The 17,364-nt window shown below is 38.6% G+C and overlaps 1 protein-coding gene across 2 annotated transcripts; it reads left to right on the top strand.

Annotated features, from left to right (window-relative positions):
* Positions 1–2,792: 2,792 nt before the first annotated feature.
* Positions 2,793–17,157, top strand: LOC577369. 2 transcript variants are annotated; one of them, XM_794862.5, is made up of 10 exons: positions 2,793–2,894; positions 5,840–6,377; positions 7,454–7,557; positions 10,219–10,364; positions 12,779–12,900; positions 13,757–13,913; positions 14,338–14,474; positions 15,383–15,514; positions 15,822–16,062; positions 16,892–17,157. In XM_794862.5, exons 2-10 carry the CDS (start codon positions 6,047–6,049, stop codon positions 17,028–17,030), a joined length of 1,509 nt encoding a protein of 502 aa, XP_799955.4. In that variant the 5' UTR covers positions 2,793–2,894; positions 5,840–6,046; the 3' UTR covers positions 17,031–17,157. The 2 variants fall into 2 exon arrangements, with proteins under 2 accessions (XP_799955.4, XP_011684161.2); XM_011685859.2 differs by having other exon boundaries at positions 2,826–2,894; positions 6,245–6,377.
* Positions 17,158–17,364: the final 207 nt, after the last annotated feature.

The following is a 17,364-nucleotide window of genomic DNA, read 5'->3' as shown; positions in this document are numbered from 1 at the left end:
ACATTAAAGCCAAACAAAACAACGCAAATTAATTATTCGTTTATTTCAAGCTTATTGCGAAATTATATGGAAATTAACAACACTGAATTTGGAAAATCGGATGACTAATAAAACCCTGTCCATGTTTATGTCGAGCGTCATCTCTTGTTAAAAACATTACAGTGACAAAATATATTTTGAATGCTTTTTATTGAGCTCATGTATGTAAAAACATAAACTTAACTACATAACGGTCAGTTTCTGAAATAATTTTTCCACGCTTATTGTTTTAAGGTATAATTCAATTGATCTGTACTCTATGCCGATTTCATTATTTCGGTATAGGCACCTTGGGATTATATAAAGATTGTGTGTTCAATTCAGTCTTCAAGCTCCGATGAGTCTTCTTCTTCTTCTTTTTTTTAATTTTTTTTTTTTATATATTTATGTTTTTATTAAGAAATCAAATCATAACATATACAAACTTTCCAAAAAAAATACAAATGATGTGTTACAAAAGAAATTAATGACAAATTAAGATATTTACAAACGATTCAGATGATCTGGGGGAAAAAAAAGGCAGAGTACACGTAATAGAAATAATCAGAATTATAACAATTACAAGTACAAAAGCAAGAACCTCGAGATAGCATTGCATCAGAAACTGAAAATTTCGTTGGGCCCAAAATGAAGAAAAGGAGTAAAAATAAGCCAACCACAGGTACAATGGCGAACTCCAGACCACAACAGGTTGGAGGAGCAAAGTCGAGGAATGAGACAATCCGCTCTACCCCCCCCCCCCCCTCACAGGCGCGGATCCAGGATTTCTTAGGGGAGGGGGCCCAACTTTTTTTTTTTTGCTCCCGAAAATTTGAAAATCGCGCCGACCGAAAATTCGCTCAGTGGGGGGGGGGGGGGGGGGGGGGGGGGGGGGGGGGGGGGGGGTAGTGAGTACATTTTTTTTTGATCCTCAAAATTTTTTCAATTTGCACCCCCCCCCCCCCCTTGAGCGCCAGGGGGGGGGGGGGCCAAACCCCAAAAAAGGTAAAAATCACGGGATTTTACATGATTTTTTTCTCAAGGGGGGGGGGGGGGCCCGGGCCCCCCGGGGCCCCCCCCTGGATCCGCCACTGCCCCCTCACACACACACACACACACACACACACACACACACCATCAACACTCTCATACTAACACTCAAACACACAACCGCCCCTCCCCCCTCCCCCACCCCCACCCCCAACACACACAATCCACACGCAACATGCGGGTAAGACAGATCCGCCTCACACCCCGACCCCGCCCACTCCAGACACCCAGTCGGCGAATTGCGCAGACAGCGACTGAAGTGATAAAAAATACAACGCATTCCTGAATAGGCAATAAGGAAACACGCGTGACCAAATTCGATGAGTTTTCTTCTTCGTTTTCTTTCGAGATAGGAGTCGTTGGTGGAAGTGGCCCCAAATTGTCTGAATAATGACTGAACACAGAGTCCAAAGGATGGTTATCAATCATAATTATTATCCGGGGGCGGATCTAAAAGGAGAAAGCCGGGGGGGGGGGGGGGAGAGAAGGAAAAAAAAAAGAAAAAGAAGAAACAAGTAAAACAGTAAAACGGCGCGATTTTGGGGAAATCTTGGATCGCGGCCACATGGTTGTAGCCCAAACTTTAAAGTGCGTTTGTGATTCATTGCTCTTATAAAGATGTAAAGTTGTATACAGCAAAAAATAACATTTTCTCGCTCTAATTGACCTAGTAAAATACAATTTAAATGGACGTTGCTCAAATGCGTACATTTTGGAAAAATAAGTGTAGCCTTCTTATTTCGGATGACGATGCAAGGACGTCCCTTGGTCTGAAAGTATAGGATTAGACCCTGATATTAAAAATAAAAAAACCTTCCGAATCTAGCTATATGGACGTCAGGAGATCGGGTGAGGGTGCAAAAAGAAAGAAAAGAAAAGAAAAGAAAAGAAAAGAAAAGAAAAGAAAAGAAAAAAAGAAAAAGAAAAAAGAAAAGAAAAGAAAAGAAAAGAAAAGAAAAGAAAAGAAAAAGAAAAGAAAAGAAAAGAAAAAGAAAAGAAAAGAAAAGTAAAGAAATGAAGAAGAGAAAAGAGAGAGAGAGAGAGAGATGAGAATAGGAAATAACCAAAGAAAAAAAAAGGGGGGGGAGGAGAGAAAAATGAAAAGAAAAGAAAAGAAAATGAAGAAAAAAAAAAGGAAAAGAAGAAGAGAAAAGAAAGAGAGAGAGAGAGAGAGAGAGAAATGAAAGGAAAGAATAGGAAATAACCAAAAAAAAGGGGGAAAAAGGAGAGAAAAATGAAAAGAAAAGAAAAGAAAATTAAGGAAAAAAAAAGGAAAAGAAGAAGAGAAAAGAGAGAGAGAGAGAGAGAGAGAGAGAGAGAGAGAAAGAAAGGAAAGAATAGGAAATTAACAAAGAAAAAAAAAAAAGGAGAGAAAAATGAAAAGAAAAAATGCAATTCAGAAGAAAAGAATAATGAAAAGAAAAAGAGAAAAGAAATGAAAATAAAAGAAGAGAAGATAAGAGAACAGAAGAGAAAAGCGAAGAGAAGGGAAGAGCTAGAGAGTGGAAAAAAGAAAAGGAAAAGAAAAGGAAAGGAAGGCTCATACCATGCATTTGAATGAATCATGCTTCAGTGAATTTTTCCAGGAGCAAAATGAAATGGAAAATAGTTTACATAAAAACTATTTATAGGTATTGCACAATACACGGAATACAAGAACCAAGCGAGTCGAGTTTAGCCATAGACATTTAATAGACAATCTACTCTGACTTATTTTCGTAGTACCTCCGTGGAGATTACTATACTATAGCAATAGCGCTAAAGAATCTGTAGCTCTCATGAACATCCGCCTTAGCTTTCACTTTAGCTTTCACCGATAAATTAAGGTAAGTGTGAAAACTTTCAAGCTTGTAGCTTATATCAATTTTAAATATATTATTTTCATAAAATGTTAATAATGGCATCATTATACATTATTTCATAAGTTTTTCTCTTTAAAAAAGCTGTCATTAACTTGAAAAATCCTTTCTAATTGACCAGTCCAAGTCTTGCAAGGCTTCGCGCACAGTTATTTATGGCAGGAAATGTGGTCCCATGTATTGCTTTGTGTGTATTAATTTAAAATCTATCTACTGTAACTTGCATGAACATGATGAATTTCTAATCTTACTTTGGTTTGGGTTTGACTCAGTCAAGAGTCTAGCAGATCTAGTCAGGCGCAGTGCCGGTTGCTAGTGGTCCGAGAATAAGGATCATCCGCAGAAATGAGGATCGTTTTCGTAAATGTGGACAGGTTGATGTGTCCGCAAAAATAAGGATCGTCCGCAAATTTCGATCCGTGCGTTGGCGATGCGAATTTAGAGTCTAGGTTCTGCGATGATTTCTTGATGCACTTTACATGACTTTGTACAGAGACTTTAATGGACGATAAATCCTTGGGAAGACGGACAACCCATAGAAGTAGATGGTGAACTGGGGTTATTTTCTTATGCGGAATCCATTTTGCGGATCACCAGCGCGCGGTTCGGGAACCCGAAACCCGCAGATCGTTGATGACAAAAAATGTTGGCGAAAATAAGGACGATCCTTACACGTATTTTTAGGACGCGCCCCGTAAGTCGAACTTCAAAAGCTGACAATCGTCCTACAATAATATTATTAAAAATGTAAACCTTAACCATGCATGATGAATATATAAATTTCATTACATGATTAACTCTGTGGGAAATGCTTCCATCAACGATTCTCTCTGCCGCATGCAGAAATTCGCAGTGCCTTCTTGATTGTAACAGCACACTCTCCCTTAAATCATAAATTAAAGACTAGAAGTAGAATGTGGAAGAGACATTGTCTCTGTGAACCATTCAATGTGATGTCATTTCAAAACCACACTCCTGCATAATTTAATAATATGGGTTCCATGAACAGGCGATGGAGCATCATCAAAGCAAAGCTTTTTTAATAAAGATGGCAAGAAGAAATGCTTTTCAAAACTAAATATGGTATACATGTATATTCTTCACCTCGAATGAATTTTGAACAATCCTAAGCTCAGAAAACACTGTAAGATTTGTTCAATCAAATATACTGTTTTATCAAGTCTTTTTCTTCATATAAATACTACCGGTATGTTGTTTTGGCCTAGCGCTTTAAATCAAAGGCGCAAATCCTTAGAGGAAGCTCTAGCCCTGCAGACAAATATCCTCTTATCTACCCCCCCCCCCCCCCCTCCCTTTCACCCCCTGTGTGTGTACATGTATGTGAATTGTCATGTTTTCTTTCCTTTTGCTTTGGAGATTTTGTGTGTAGTTTGTTTATTGAACAAAATAACATGCATGTGCCTCATTGATTCTGGTGACGGTTTGGGAAGAATACTGGGTACTTACAGTAGAGGGATTTAAACAAATCTATAGTAGAACTAGACTAACTTACATGTACATGTACATGTAGTTGTTGCAGGCTATTAATATTGGCAACATGGGATGCCCTGTGTAGAGGAGAATCACCACCTTTGCAGGTTGCGAACCCACTGCACTATTTGTATAAGAGTAGGGGGAAACCCCTAGTGGTCCACCTGCACACCCCAGTATATTGTATACCAGTACTTTCTTTTGTCCTTCTGTGAGCTGAATACAAAGATGGTTTTATGAGACTGTCTCCCACGTGGGAATTTCATTCACATACATGTAGTCTCCAAATTGGGTCATGCAACCGTTGGTACATGTACATGTACATGTACTTTTGGATATCATGAAAAGCATTCTGATTTTTCATTTATGCCATCCAGGACCTGTCTTATAAAGAGTTGTGATTGATACAAATTGATTGCAATTTGCAAGTCCTCTAATCAATCACAAGTTTGTGCTTTCCTACAGTATCTCTTACGTGCATGAGTTGTGATTAATCATAACTGTTTACAAGACGAGGCCTAGAAAAGACGAATCACTCATAATGGCAATACATGTACAGAGGTGTACCGTATTTGAAATACTTTTTCTCAAGCATCTTTCATTAGTTCATTATTTGTATGATATAAGTCCAAGCTCAATGACCACTGGAAACTGAGGTGTAATAATTTTGAACCTAACTGTTTGAACTAAATTTTGACCCTTGAGGATTGATTTGATGAGCTTTAACTGATTAGGGATCAGACCTGTCGAATGGCCCTCTACAATTCTTTAGACTTAATGTGCATTATGATATCCAGGTAATATACATGTAGGCTTAGAAATCTCAAAAGTCAATATTTTCAGACAAAGAAACCTCCTGTCCTGTATTGTGATGTACATGTATTCCTTTAGGCTTACTTTGTTCCGTCAGGTCTGTTAGTTGTGTTGTAACACAAACTTTTGTGAAAATATACCTCCAATGTCCATACTCACTAAAGGTTGGGTAAAATTAATGAAAATAATCACGATTTTTCCAAAGGTGGGCCATCAGATACATGTACGTGTACATTTGTGAAAGCATGCCCATCCAATCAGAAAACGATGAGGTGTCAATCGCTGGCCTTTTTAAAAATAAACTCTTGTAATTATTTATCTTAAAGTAAAAAGTGTCCAGTTGAGATTAGACTTTTTCGTAGATTTGCTGTATCATAGATTTTCAGAACTTTTTGGGTAAACTAGACCCAATATTTTGGCGATAAGAGGGGCGTATTTCTCAAACTATGTTACATCCAATTTGTGGGTAATTAGGGTTCGTGGAACATGAAGACGCGAAGACCTGATTGAACAAAGTAAGCCATTCCTTTCATCATCCTCATTTTACATTGTATGTTGTAATCCACAATTCCACATTTTCCTATTTCCTATTTCATATGTACATGTAGAACAACATAGGTGATTGGCTGATCTTTCTTCTTGAACTTTGACCTTGCTCGCTGATTGTTCATCTAACTTGCCTGGTGTTTTGGATGCAGGCTTCTGCAAGTTTTCTTCACAGATCTATCCTACATGTAGATTGCCCTAAATGCATGTCTGACACTGCAAGTTCATTCACTGTTTGCCAACTTTGCATGCAAGCCCAATAACTGACCATGGGCGCTAGTAGTAGCGTGCACAAACACAAAAAATGTAAAGGAAGAATCAGCCCAAATACCCCAAAGAGCGGAATAAGCAGCGAAGACGGTAGTAACCATAGACAGGAATGTGTGGTACAGGATATTCCACAAAAACGGAATCAAGATGGCGAAAATCAAGAAGTGACTACCAAGAGCAAATCTACGTCTCCACAGGTTGAAGGCCCTTCGGCACAGGATTCACAGGTTGGGATGGAGAGACAGACGGAGCGTTCATCAAGCATGGAACCCAAGGACCTCATGATCAGTTACAGCCATCAGGACAGGGACAAGATGAGGTTGATGATAGGTGAGTTTATATCTGATCATGAATGATACTACTTCTAATAATAAGATTGCTGATGATGCTGCTGAGGATAATGGTTATGATGATGATGACGCTTGTGATGAGGATGATGACAGGTGAGTTTCTATCATGAATGATACTACTAATAAGAGTGCTGAGGAGGAGGAGGATGTTGATGGTGGACTTGGTGATGTTGGTGGTGGACTTTGGGGTGGTGGTGATGCTGATGATGTTGATGATGAGGAGGATGATTATTATGATGTTGATGATAATGGTAATGATGGTGATGCTGATGATGGTGATGATAATGGTGGTGGTTATGATGCTAATAATGACGACGATGTTGATGATAAGGATGATGATGATGATGATGATGATCACAGATGATGATGATGATGGTGGTTTTGATGATGGTTATGAAAAATGATGATGATGATAAATGATGATAAGTAATGGTGATAAATATATTCAGTGATAAGGATAATGGAATTGTAAGGTTCTAATCGTAAATGATGAATATATATATGTTAATGTATTACTTCATAATCAAAGGGGTTATGCATGATCATTAGTCAAATACAAAATTTACCCCTATTTGTACTTTGAAAAACATTTCTTTAAAAGATAAGACCCCTGTGTGAGAAAAAATGGGTGCAAATGGTCTCTAGATATGTGCATAACTTTTCTTTTGTTCGTATCAAGTACACATTTCACAAAATTTACCCTACATGTACTTTGCAAATATACATAAAAATGCATTCTGACATAGCGAAAATCTGAACCTTAAAAAGAAAATATATTGTGGTGATAGTGGTGGTTAGTTTACCTGACATCAAAGAAAGCAATAAATGCTTGTTAGTAAGCAACCAGAAGACCAACGGCTTTAGGTCCTCTCCGAGGGACCTGGTAATGAGAATTAATGCCTTACCAAAGGGCAGTAGCGCATCGCCTTGGTTTCATACCCGGGTCAACGGGTTACTAGACCACTGCTCTACCGACTGAGCTATCGCGCCTCTTCTATTGCTGTTCAATGATAAAACTGCAACCTTTTACTAATATTATCTATATGTTTCATGTAGATGCCCTAGAGAAAGCTGGTATCTCTGTATGGGTCGATGAGACGGGTCTGAAGGCTGGCGTCGAGTTCCTGAACAAGATTGGACAAGCTATCATAGATGCCAAGGTATGTCTCTTATTCCCGCTACCATGTGTAAACCCAAAGCAATTTACGGTCACTTTTTAGCAACATTTTATTATTTTTAATCTTTTGATCCAGGATGCACAGAATTACACATGCTTAATTAGGAGAAAATGCAAAAATTGCAGGGAAATTTGAGTTAATTTCTGTGTCAGTACATTGTGCCATTCATGAATAAGAGCGATTTGATCAAAAATAATCATTGACATCTCTAAATTGGCAGTGCAGAGAGAGAGAGATGTATAATCACTGTTTCTGTTTTTTTTTACACAATGGCTGTTTCATGTTGATTTAAAAACAAAAAATTATTCGCACCGATTCAACTGATTACGGTATACATTTTAACTACATGTATGAAAAGAGTGGAAATTACAAATAATTGTTACGCAACTTGACGAGGAAAATCCAATTTATTTTGACCTTTGAAAAAAAAAATTCTGCTATGGGTTAAATTACATGTAAACCTAATCAAGTGTTTAATAGCGTAGCATAAGCCCAACAGTCAATGGGAAGTTCACCCTGATATTAAGTCGGTTCTAATGTCAGCAGAAAAATGAGAGAAACAGGTCAGGGAAAGTTTGAGCAAAAAGCAATTCAAAACAAGAAAGTTATGAATTTTGGAAGGTGCAATTAATCAAACACTTTTTTTTTGCTTAACTACTGTGCATGTACATATTGTACATACATGTCTGTACCCTTGTAGCTAAATTTTAGGCCACTGCTCTTTATCCAATGAAGACAAGTGGCATCCGGTCTGGTACATATTTTTCTTATTAAAATTCTGTGATTTCAAGGCCAAAAAAATATAGCAGACTCATGATCAGACGAGGCAAATATTTGGCCTACTTTTGGGTCATTTTTTTGTTACAGTTGAATAGTCATTGTGCTTTACGTGTAAAGTAAAATTTGCTTAGTCAATAGAATGGTGTGTAAACAAATTGAATGGTGTGTAAACAAATGCCTGAAACTCAAAAGAAATTGCAATGTCAATGCATTGAGAGGCAACGGGAATTCCACACCTAATTTAGCAAGCTAGGGTACACTAAAAGAAAGCAGAAATGGTGTTAAAGAAATTTCTGTAGGGTTTTTCATAAAAAATTGTAACAAGCAAAATCTCCTTTGAACAGTAAGAGATAGAAAAATGTACAATAGTTGTGTAATGTTTGAACACTGCTTCCCCTGTGTGAAAAAACACAATACATTTCGGTACTTCTAAATGCGTTTTTCTTTCCAAGTGTATCTTATGTGCATGGATCCAAGAGTCCAATGAACGAGCTCGTTCATTGGACTCTTGATCCAAGGGTTGAGGGTTCAAATCCTGACCTGGCACTAGCATGTGCATCCTTTGGCAAGACAGTAATGCACATTTGCCACTTTCCAGCTGGGTGTTAATTGGATACTGGGTAGGATGCAAAGGTCATTGTAGTTTGTTCAGCACTGTGATCGTCTGTAAAGTGGCGTAACCATTCAAGTCATTGTATCTGTTCATCTTAGTGCTGCATACACCATTCCACTCTCTCCATTGCTGATTTTTGAACCCCCCTCTCTTCCCTCTCTTTTTGTCCTTGCCTCCCAATCTCCACTCTCTTACAATGATCTCAATCCCCTCTTTCTCACTCTCTTCTCTCCCCCACCTCTCCTTCGTCTCTCCTTCATCTCTCTCTCTCCCCTCCCCATTTTTCCTCTGTTGATATCTAGCTATCTTTTGTCCTCACTCTATTCCATCTCCCTTTCCCCCTCTCCCTTCCCCCTCTCCCTTCCCCCTCTCCCTTCCCCCTTCTCTCTTCCCCCTTCCCCCTTCCTTTTGTCCATCTCTCTTGATATCTCACTTTCTTACGATCTTTCTCTCCCCCTACATGTACAAATGTTAAAGGCTTATATTAGTGTGTTCCAATGTGGAATTGACATCATTTGGGTTTTTCCCCAATATAAACCGTTGTCAATCACTAAGAGTGGACTTCGATTTTACAACTGACAGGTCTTACATGTATGTAATGTACTCTACCCTGAACCTACTGTCATTATGATAATGAATTCTCATCATCATAAAATCTCCCTCACCCTCGAGATATTAAGGCAAGCTGGAGTATTTTCTGGTGGGACAACGGGTTCGCTGCCTGAGAGACCTGTTCAAACATTAATTGGTACTTCAACCCAATCTGGTATTAACAAATTATGATGCATTGCAATTGGACACTGACTACTATGTACTAGGTACAGGCCAGTTTTGGAAACGCCCCCCTCTCAAAAAATGAAATGGAAGCTCTTATTACCAATCATGTGAAAGAATATGTTTTGACATATTTGGTAAATTATCATATCTATTTGGACCTGACAGATATCGCGCATGTGTCGTGCACGTGTCGCGTGGTCCCATATACACCTTTCTGTGTACAGTACTTGTAACTTTACCAAGACTGGGCCAAATTTCTTGTCAGTTTGATGATTCCAGAACACACCAATACTTATATGCTAGATGATCAACCTTTTCTGATCGATTCCACAACGTTTCTTTCACAATGCAATCGCATGACCATACACTGTAAGTGGTCTTTACCTTTAATTCTCCATTCATGCACTTCGTCGTCAATTCGATCATATTTGTGTCTCATCAGAATGTACCCTCTCTCTCTCCATCTCTCTCAGCTCTTCCTTTCACTCCTCAGTACCAGGTCTGCCACCTCCAAGTACTGCAAAGACGAGTTGGCCTTGGCCTATGTCTCCAGCAAACCCATCTACCCTTGCATGATACAACCTCATAAGCAAGTCACTGAGGTCATGGATTTTGGCATGTAAGTAGGGCTCGTCCTAACAGCATATGTAGGCCCAAAACAGCAGCCAAACAATTGGGTGTTTAGATGAGAATATGATGCTTCAAACTACTGACAGCAATCACAGATATAGGCCTGTTGTGACGCTTGTCCAAACAGCATAGGCCCAAATCATGAGCGAACCAATTGGGTGTTTAGATGAGAATTTATTCTTCAATCTACTGACAGCAATCACAGATATGGGCCTGTTATTAGGGTCCTCTGAACAGCATAGGCCAAAAAGTAGCAACCAATTATGGTAGTTGGGTGTTTAGAATTACATTTAACAAACTTTGCCAATATCCAAATTTGATACCTGACTGTAGCTCAAATTTTGATCCTCATGTTTTCATGCAATTGTTCTACATTAATTTATTTCCATTTCTCCATTATACTCTTCTTCTGTCGTTGAGCAAGAAAATGCATGTAGTTTCATTTTCATATTTCCAATAATATTTGTTGTAAGTCTTAGTCTATTCACATAATTTGCTGATTGAAACCCCTGATCGACTGCAAGATAAACAATTCAGAATTAACTTTAAACAGGGTAGTCTTGACATTTGGTTTCCCTTCCAGAATTTCAAGACCTGAGCAATAAAAGGCTCGTTCAGATATGCTCTGATAAACAGGAGCAAAAAAAAAAAATTAAAAAAATCAAAAGCTGCAGTTTTGTATGTGTGAAAGAAAGGCAACTGCACGCAATAAGGTCCTACTAAGCTCTGTGTTATAACATGAATATTGTGAACCCTTTTACACCGACTTCATAAAAATACGCCGCAGTTTACTGTATCATATCTGAACAAGGCTTGTGCTGCAGCAAAATAGTGCATACCCTGTTTCGATTGACTCTACACCTTTCAAACACTATGATGCAACCAGTCCTTTATTATGCACAGTACACATGGCATGACCAAACTGCTTTTTTGCACAATTATAACTAATTGGTTCTTTTGATACTTGATCTGTACAGTGTATATTTGTGGTTGAAGATTGCTGCTTAATACTGGTGTGGTGAACTGTAAACTTGATCTCATATCAATAGTTTGCAGTTGATTAGTTAATCTTATGTGGTTTTTCTTCTTCCGTGTGGTTTCACTTTCATATCCGGTTTATTGAGAAGCCTGTGTGGAGCAACTGGAAAATGGTTGCTTATGCAGTACACTCTGTACATATAGTTAACAACTAAAAGTATTCATACCCTTGCCAAGTTTTTTAGTTTTCTTACCTCTTTTTATTAAATAATTGTGACAATATTGTTTATCCTTGATAGATAAAGCTTTGTGAATATATAAACCTTTAATATCCATCATGAATAAATTATATTGTCAAAATCATTGAATTAAAAGTTTTTTTAGTTTTCTTACCTCTTTTTATTAAATAATTGTGACAATATGGTAATATCCTTGATAGATAAAGCTCTGTGAATATATAAACGTTATCCATCGTGAATAAATCATATTGTCAAAATCATTGAATTAAAAGAGGTACGAAAAAGAAATATTCCTATTCCATGGGCAATAGTGTATTTCAGAAATTTGAGCTATATATAAACAGTCCCTTTTGAGGACTACACACACTCAAGAAAGAGAAATTTCGAGAGTCCTTTTCAGGACTTCCAATCCTACCTCTCTCTCACATGGTGCAACCGCAAGCCTACTGTAGATAAATATTAGTTTCCAAAAAGAGATATTAAAAGTTTAAACATACTGTCAGTGAAACGAATCAACTTCATGGGCAAAAGTGTAGTATAGCAACTTTAAAGGGATCCAGTAACTTTGTCTTAGATCCTTTAAAAAAAATCCTTGATTTAGCTCATGCTGCAATGATAATTATAAACCTTTAGGTCAGTTAGGAACCACATGACTTTTCCAAGCTGATCGCCTGTCTGATTATGATTAAAAATCGACATCAAATTTTGCGTTTGCCAAACGGTTTTCATAACACTAAAGTCTATTGGGGAAAACGAGTACTGGTATTGTAAATACCGGTCACTCAAAGGTTTTTACTTTTTTGAGGCACTTCTTGTTATTTTGAAGCGCGATTTGTTGAGGGCTTTAAAGGCCCACTGCACTACTTGTAGCTACTTGCGCCCTCTATGTAACAAACAATGCCTAATCGGTGACCATTGGTCCCCCATGATCCTCTTTTTCTTATGTTAACTGAGAGCGGAGTTGATGAGATAACCACCTGTCCAGTGACCTTGCAGGGCAGTCTAATCCCTCCTGTAAACTACGGCAGATAAGCTTTAATATTACACCTTATCACAGAGCCTGATAACACGTAGTATCGTGTATCTCAGATTTAACATTGTTAAACGATGCCTTTAAGCCTCTTTAATATATGCAGCTCAAAATATTTTGTTGATGATCGGTACACATCTTTTTTGTAATGTACAGGCGTCTCCAGCTGGCTCCAATAAGATGGTTTGATTTCTCCGATGAAGATGATTTTCAGGGTTCCTTTGATAAGCTTGCCACCTGCATCAAACAGAAGCTCGCAGAGATCACAGATGAAGCCAGTAAGTCCATAAATGTACTGTATACCCTAAAAAAACAAAAAACATGGTAATACCATAGTACTACCATGGCTCTACATGTATATATTTAGTGTACCGTATAAATAATGTCACTACCATGGTAGTACCATGGTACATGTAACATGGCCAAATTACTGTGTACCATGGTAATTTTGTTATAAGGGTATATAAAGCTGTTATTTTTGCATGGTTTTATTTCGTGAATTTCGTGAAATACTCACTGATTACAAATTTAGCAAGATAAGAGAATATTGCCGCCCTTAAACGTTTTTTCTTCTTCCCCCGCAGTAGGGTTCCGTCTGGAGCCTTAGATATGTACATGTTTAATAATCTTCAGTTCTTGTATAGCACATCATAAATTATGAAATTACATCTCTATGCACTTCCAAAGAGCTCTTGGAAATGATTACCCTAGCTTTATGTATGTGTGCAGTGCATTGGCAGTCATGGAGTACTGCAAAACATGGATGTATCGTGCAAACCCAGTAACATCATTTGACTGAAAATCACAAATGCACAATTAAACAATCTGAACAAGCATGTGAAACAAACTGGGAAAGTGATAAAAAGGAACTATACACCTTTTTTTAAAGCCACACTGTCCTACTTGTAGCTACTTGCTTCCTCTATATAGAAACTTCCCCAATCGGTGCCTGTTTGTCCCCCATGATCCTCTTTTTGTTATGATAATTGAGAGCTGAGTTAATGAGATAGCCACCTGTCAGTGACTCGCTGTGTGGTTTAATCCCTTCTGGCTGAACAAGTACAGCCGGCCTTTAAGAGACCTTTTTTTTAACTTAAAAAATTTGTTCTCATAAAACTCTTCTTTCTTTGTTAGACCGTACTGAAGGAAGTGCTAAGAAGCACAAACAGATCACGAGAAAAGAGACGAGGACGAGACTCAACGTCCATCAGATCTTACCCCCGACAGAGGCCATCATGAAAGACTTCTGGGCTGTCCATTTCAAGAACAAAGAAACCGTGCCTTTAGAAGAGTAAGTATGGCATTTAATCTCTCTATCTGAAGGCTTACAACCCAAGCCCTTTCCTACGTTAACTAGTCTACTCAACAAAACGTTTTCCTGTTGACTGTGAATGTATTAAAATTGCAATATATCTTTGTAATGGTATTATTTGAAGCTCATCTTTTGAAAAAACAGTATAACCACATTGAACCCCTTACCTCAAGAGCAATACTAATAATACTAAGCTCGAAGAATTGTTGGAAATACTTTAATTTTTATTAATGTTATTTTTCAATCAATCAATCATTGAGTAATTAATGTAAATATGTATTGAAATTATGCAAATAAAGATCTTGCTTGAGGAAAAGAGGAAAAAAAATCAAGAGCAATACATTTTTTGGTGATTAGTACACTTACACATTCTTGTTCTTTTTTTTCTTTTTTTTCCCCATAGGTTTATGTCTGCCTTTAAGAATGACTGCACAGAAGAGTTGTCTAAGATTGGTGTAACCTTAGAATGGATAATACCTGTCTTAAAGGAAGAATTAGATGAAGAGCGTGATGATATCATCACCAAAGAGAGCTATGAATGTAAGTGTAAAGATCAAGACTTACTAAGGGCTCCACACTACATTTTTCCATAGGGGATTTATTAATTATAATATATTGGGTTCTTGTATAGCGTTACGTATCTGTCAGACTTGATACACCTGGTGCTCCCGACTATTACCCTGGCTTTAGCATGGCTGCCAATACGGCGCTCTAGCATTTCAAGGAACTAATTCCTGCCAGGTACCCATTTACATCACCTGGGTTGAGTGTGGAAAATGTAGATCAATGTCGTGCCAAAGGACATTAGTGCGACGGCGAAAATCGAACTGCGGACCTTGTGATCCACAGGCCGGTGACGCATCAACTAGATCACAAACACGGGGTGTTTCTTGATGGGACCACGGGTTTGCTGTGTGCGAGACTTGTTCACCCATTAATAATGATAATAATAATAATACAAAACATTTATATAGCGCTTGTGACATAATGGGTAGACATTAGTTCCACCAAGCCTGGTGTCAGCGAATTATGACATACTGCACTAAAAATCTGACTACCATCTCCCTTTAAAATTGTACATTTTCGGAGATCTGTCCATTCTGGCTACCCATGTGTCTATGGTGCCTGCTAATGCCAAGCCCCTGCTTACCTTTTTATTGATGACATTGAGTTAGGAAAGAAAGTAGATGAAAAGTGTGAAGACTGCAGAAATGTTGCTATAGCATCATCTGTTGCTGTCTTTAAAGTTTCGTTGAAGACGCACTTGTTTTTAAGAGCTTTTGAATAGTTTTTTTTATTGTGTGTCTATAAAGTAGCACTGTTAGAAGTTTTGTTTTCATCACAGCGCAGTAGAGTATATTTAAATAGTACATGCACTATAAAAATTGATCTCATTATTACTATTATTATACTTGTGTTATTATTTTTGGACCATTCTGTTCCATTAGATTTCTGTACTATTGATGAAGAGCGGCTTGACTTTTGGGATCGAGTAAAGGAGCAGGCGTTGGAACGCTACACTATGCTTGAGGTCTTCAGTATGGACTCGACCGTCAGGATTGATGCCATTCAGAATCTGGGTAAGAAACTCTTACCTTTGGCACTTCTTTAAAGCAGGACTGCACTACTTATAGCTACTTGCGCCCTCTACATGTACATAGCGACCAATGCCTAAGCGGTACCTGTTGATCCCCCATGGTTCCCTTTTTCTATGTTAATTGAGAGCTGCTTTGATGAGATAACCACCTGCCAGTGACCATGCAGGGAGGTCTAATCTCTCCTGGCCAAACTAGTACAGATGGGCTTTAAAAGATCCGTAGATATTTTGGGGTCATTTGTAAGTACTATAAACTCCAAGCTGGTCTATTGCTATTTGTTTGAATGCAGCCAAGTTCCACACCCGGTCTGTCATGGAGGCCATGATGGATCTCTGTGCCGACAAAGATGACAACGTCAGGGCCGTGGCGTCGCTCTCCTTGGCCCGCGTCGCGGACGGCAAGAACCTCCGCGTGATCCGCCGTCTGCTGCGCCTGCTGAAAGACCGGGACCGCCTCGTGAGGCAGAGCTGCTGTCTGGCCCTGGGACACATGAGGGCTAAGCAAGCTATTCCAAGCTTGGTCCAACTATGGTAAGCTACTGGTATATGTGTACCCACCTGATGAAATAGATATATAAGTTCTCTACCTGGGCCCGTTGCACAAAACTTACCATTGATGGTAACTTTGCCATCAATTGCAACTACCATGGTAACAGGGCTCAACAGCCAATCAAAATCAAGGTTTCCATGGTAGTTACCATTGATGGCAAAGTTACCATCAATGGTAAGTTTTGTGCAACAGGGGCCAGGTCTGGTCCAACTAGCTATATGTGTACCCACCCTGGCTCAACTAAGATACAACTGAAAGTATCCCATCAGATGAAATAGATGTAATTGTTTGTACCCTTCCTGGTCCAATTATGGATAGCTCTAATGCAATGATCAATTTCATGAATTCATATTACAGACCTGTTCGCTACAACAAATAATTGTTTTGAAGCGTGTGAATTTAGTGATATGCACTTCATTTGGTTAAGTCATAATGAGCCGGGTAATGGACTGGACAAGCCTTGTTCGTTATGGTATTCTAACTTTAACTGTTTGCAGTGCATATTCACTTATGCACTCACAAAAATTATGATGAATTAACCTGCTTCCTTGTATCTGTGTAGGAGGAACGATGCCATATCTAATGTGCATGAGGCTGCTCAAATCGCCCTGCATATAACCCAAAATGCATGCACGTTGAATAGTACCAAAAATGCAAGCCCTTGCAATAGTATCTATTGAATATCATGTGACCAACAATCTTCCAATGAAATGACAAGAATCTACTTACACGTACGTGTTGTATAATACCTATTATTGAACAAATACCTATTGGAAAGACGGCTTGAATTTATTCCTTATTTCTTTGTAGGAGGAACGATGCTATATCTAACGTGCGTGAGGCGGCTCACATCGCTCTTGAGAAGATCGGAGGCGACGAAGCTCAGGAAGCCATCCACATCACCAAGGTGCTCAGTGCAGAGATCAAAGCCCTTGCTCAACAGAAATAAGACGGGGTCTGTATTCCATGGAGTGATAATCTAGAATTTAAAGGCCGTCTGTACTAGTTTGGCCGGGAAGGATTAGACCACCCAGCGTGGTCAATGGAAGGTGGTCATCTCATCAACTCAGCTCTCAATTAACATAACAAAAAGAGGATCATGGGGGATCAATGGGCACCGCTTCGGTATTGTTTTCTATATAGGGGGGAACAAGTAGCTACAAGTAGTGCAGTGGGGCTTTAAATGTAATTTCAATTGATTTATTAAAATCAAATCCTGTCATGATAAGATAATCATCAACAAATGAACAAGTTTAAGTGCAAGTTTATTTCCACTCTTAAAA

Source organism: Strongylocentrotus purpuratus, unplaced genomic scaffold (genome assembly GCF_000002235.5).
Source record: "Strongylocentrotus purpuratus isolate Spur 01 unplaced genomic scaffold, Spur_5.0 spur5_contig_865, whole genome shotgun sequence".
In the NCBI taxonomy this organism is placed as follows: domain Eukaryota; kingdom Metazoa; phylum Echinodermata; class Echinoidea; order Camarodonta; family Strongylocentrotidae; genus Strongylocentrotus; species Strongylocentrotus purpuratus.
This window is presented reverse-complemented; position numbering and strand designations above follow the sequence as displayed.

Bases quoted from the DNA above. Each gene is read 5' to 3' on its own strand.
- LOC577369 (XM_794862.5), top strand. From the start codon at position 6,047: ATGGGCGCTAGTAGTAGCGTGCACAAACACAAAAAATGTAAAGGAAGA. The intron at 6,378-7,453 runs GTGAGTTTATAT...TGTTTCATGTAG, and splicing joins CAAGATGAGGTTGATGATAG to ATGCCCTAGAGAAAGCTGGT. The intron at 15,515-15,821 runs GTAAGAAACTCT...GTTTGAATGCAG, and splicing joins TGATGCCATTCAGAATCTGG to CCAAGTTCCACACCCGGTCT.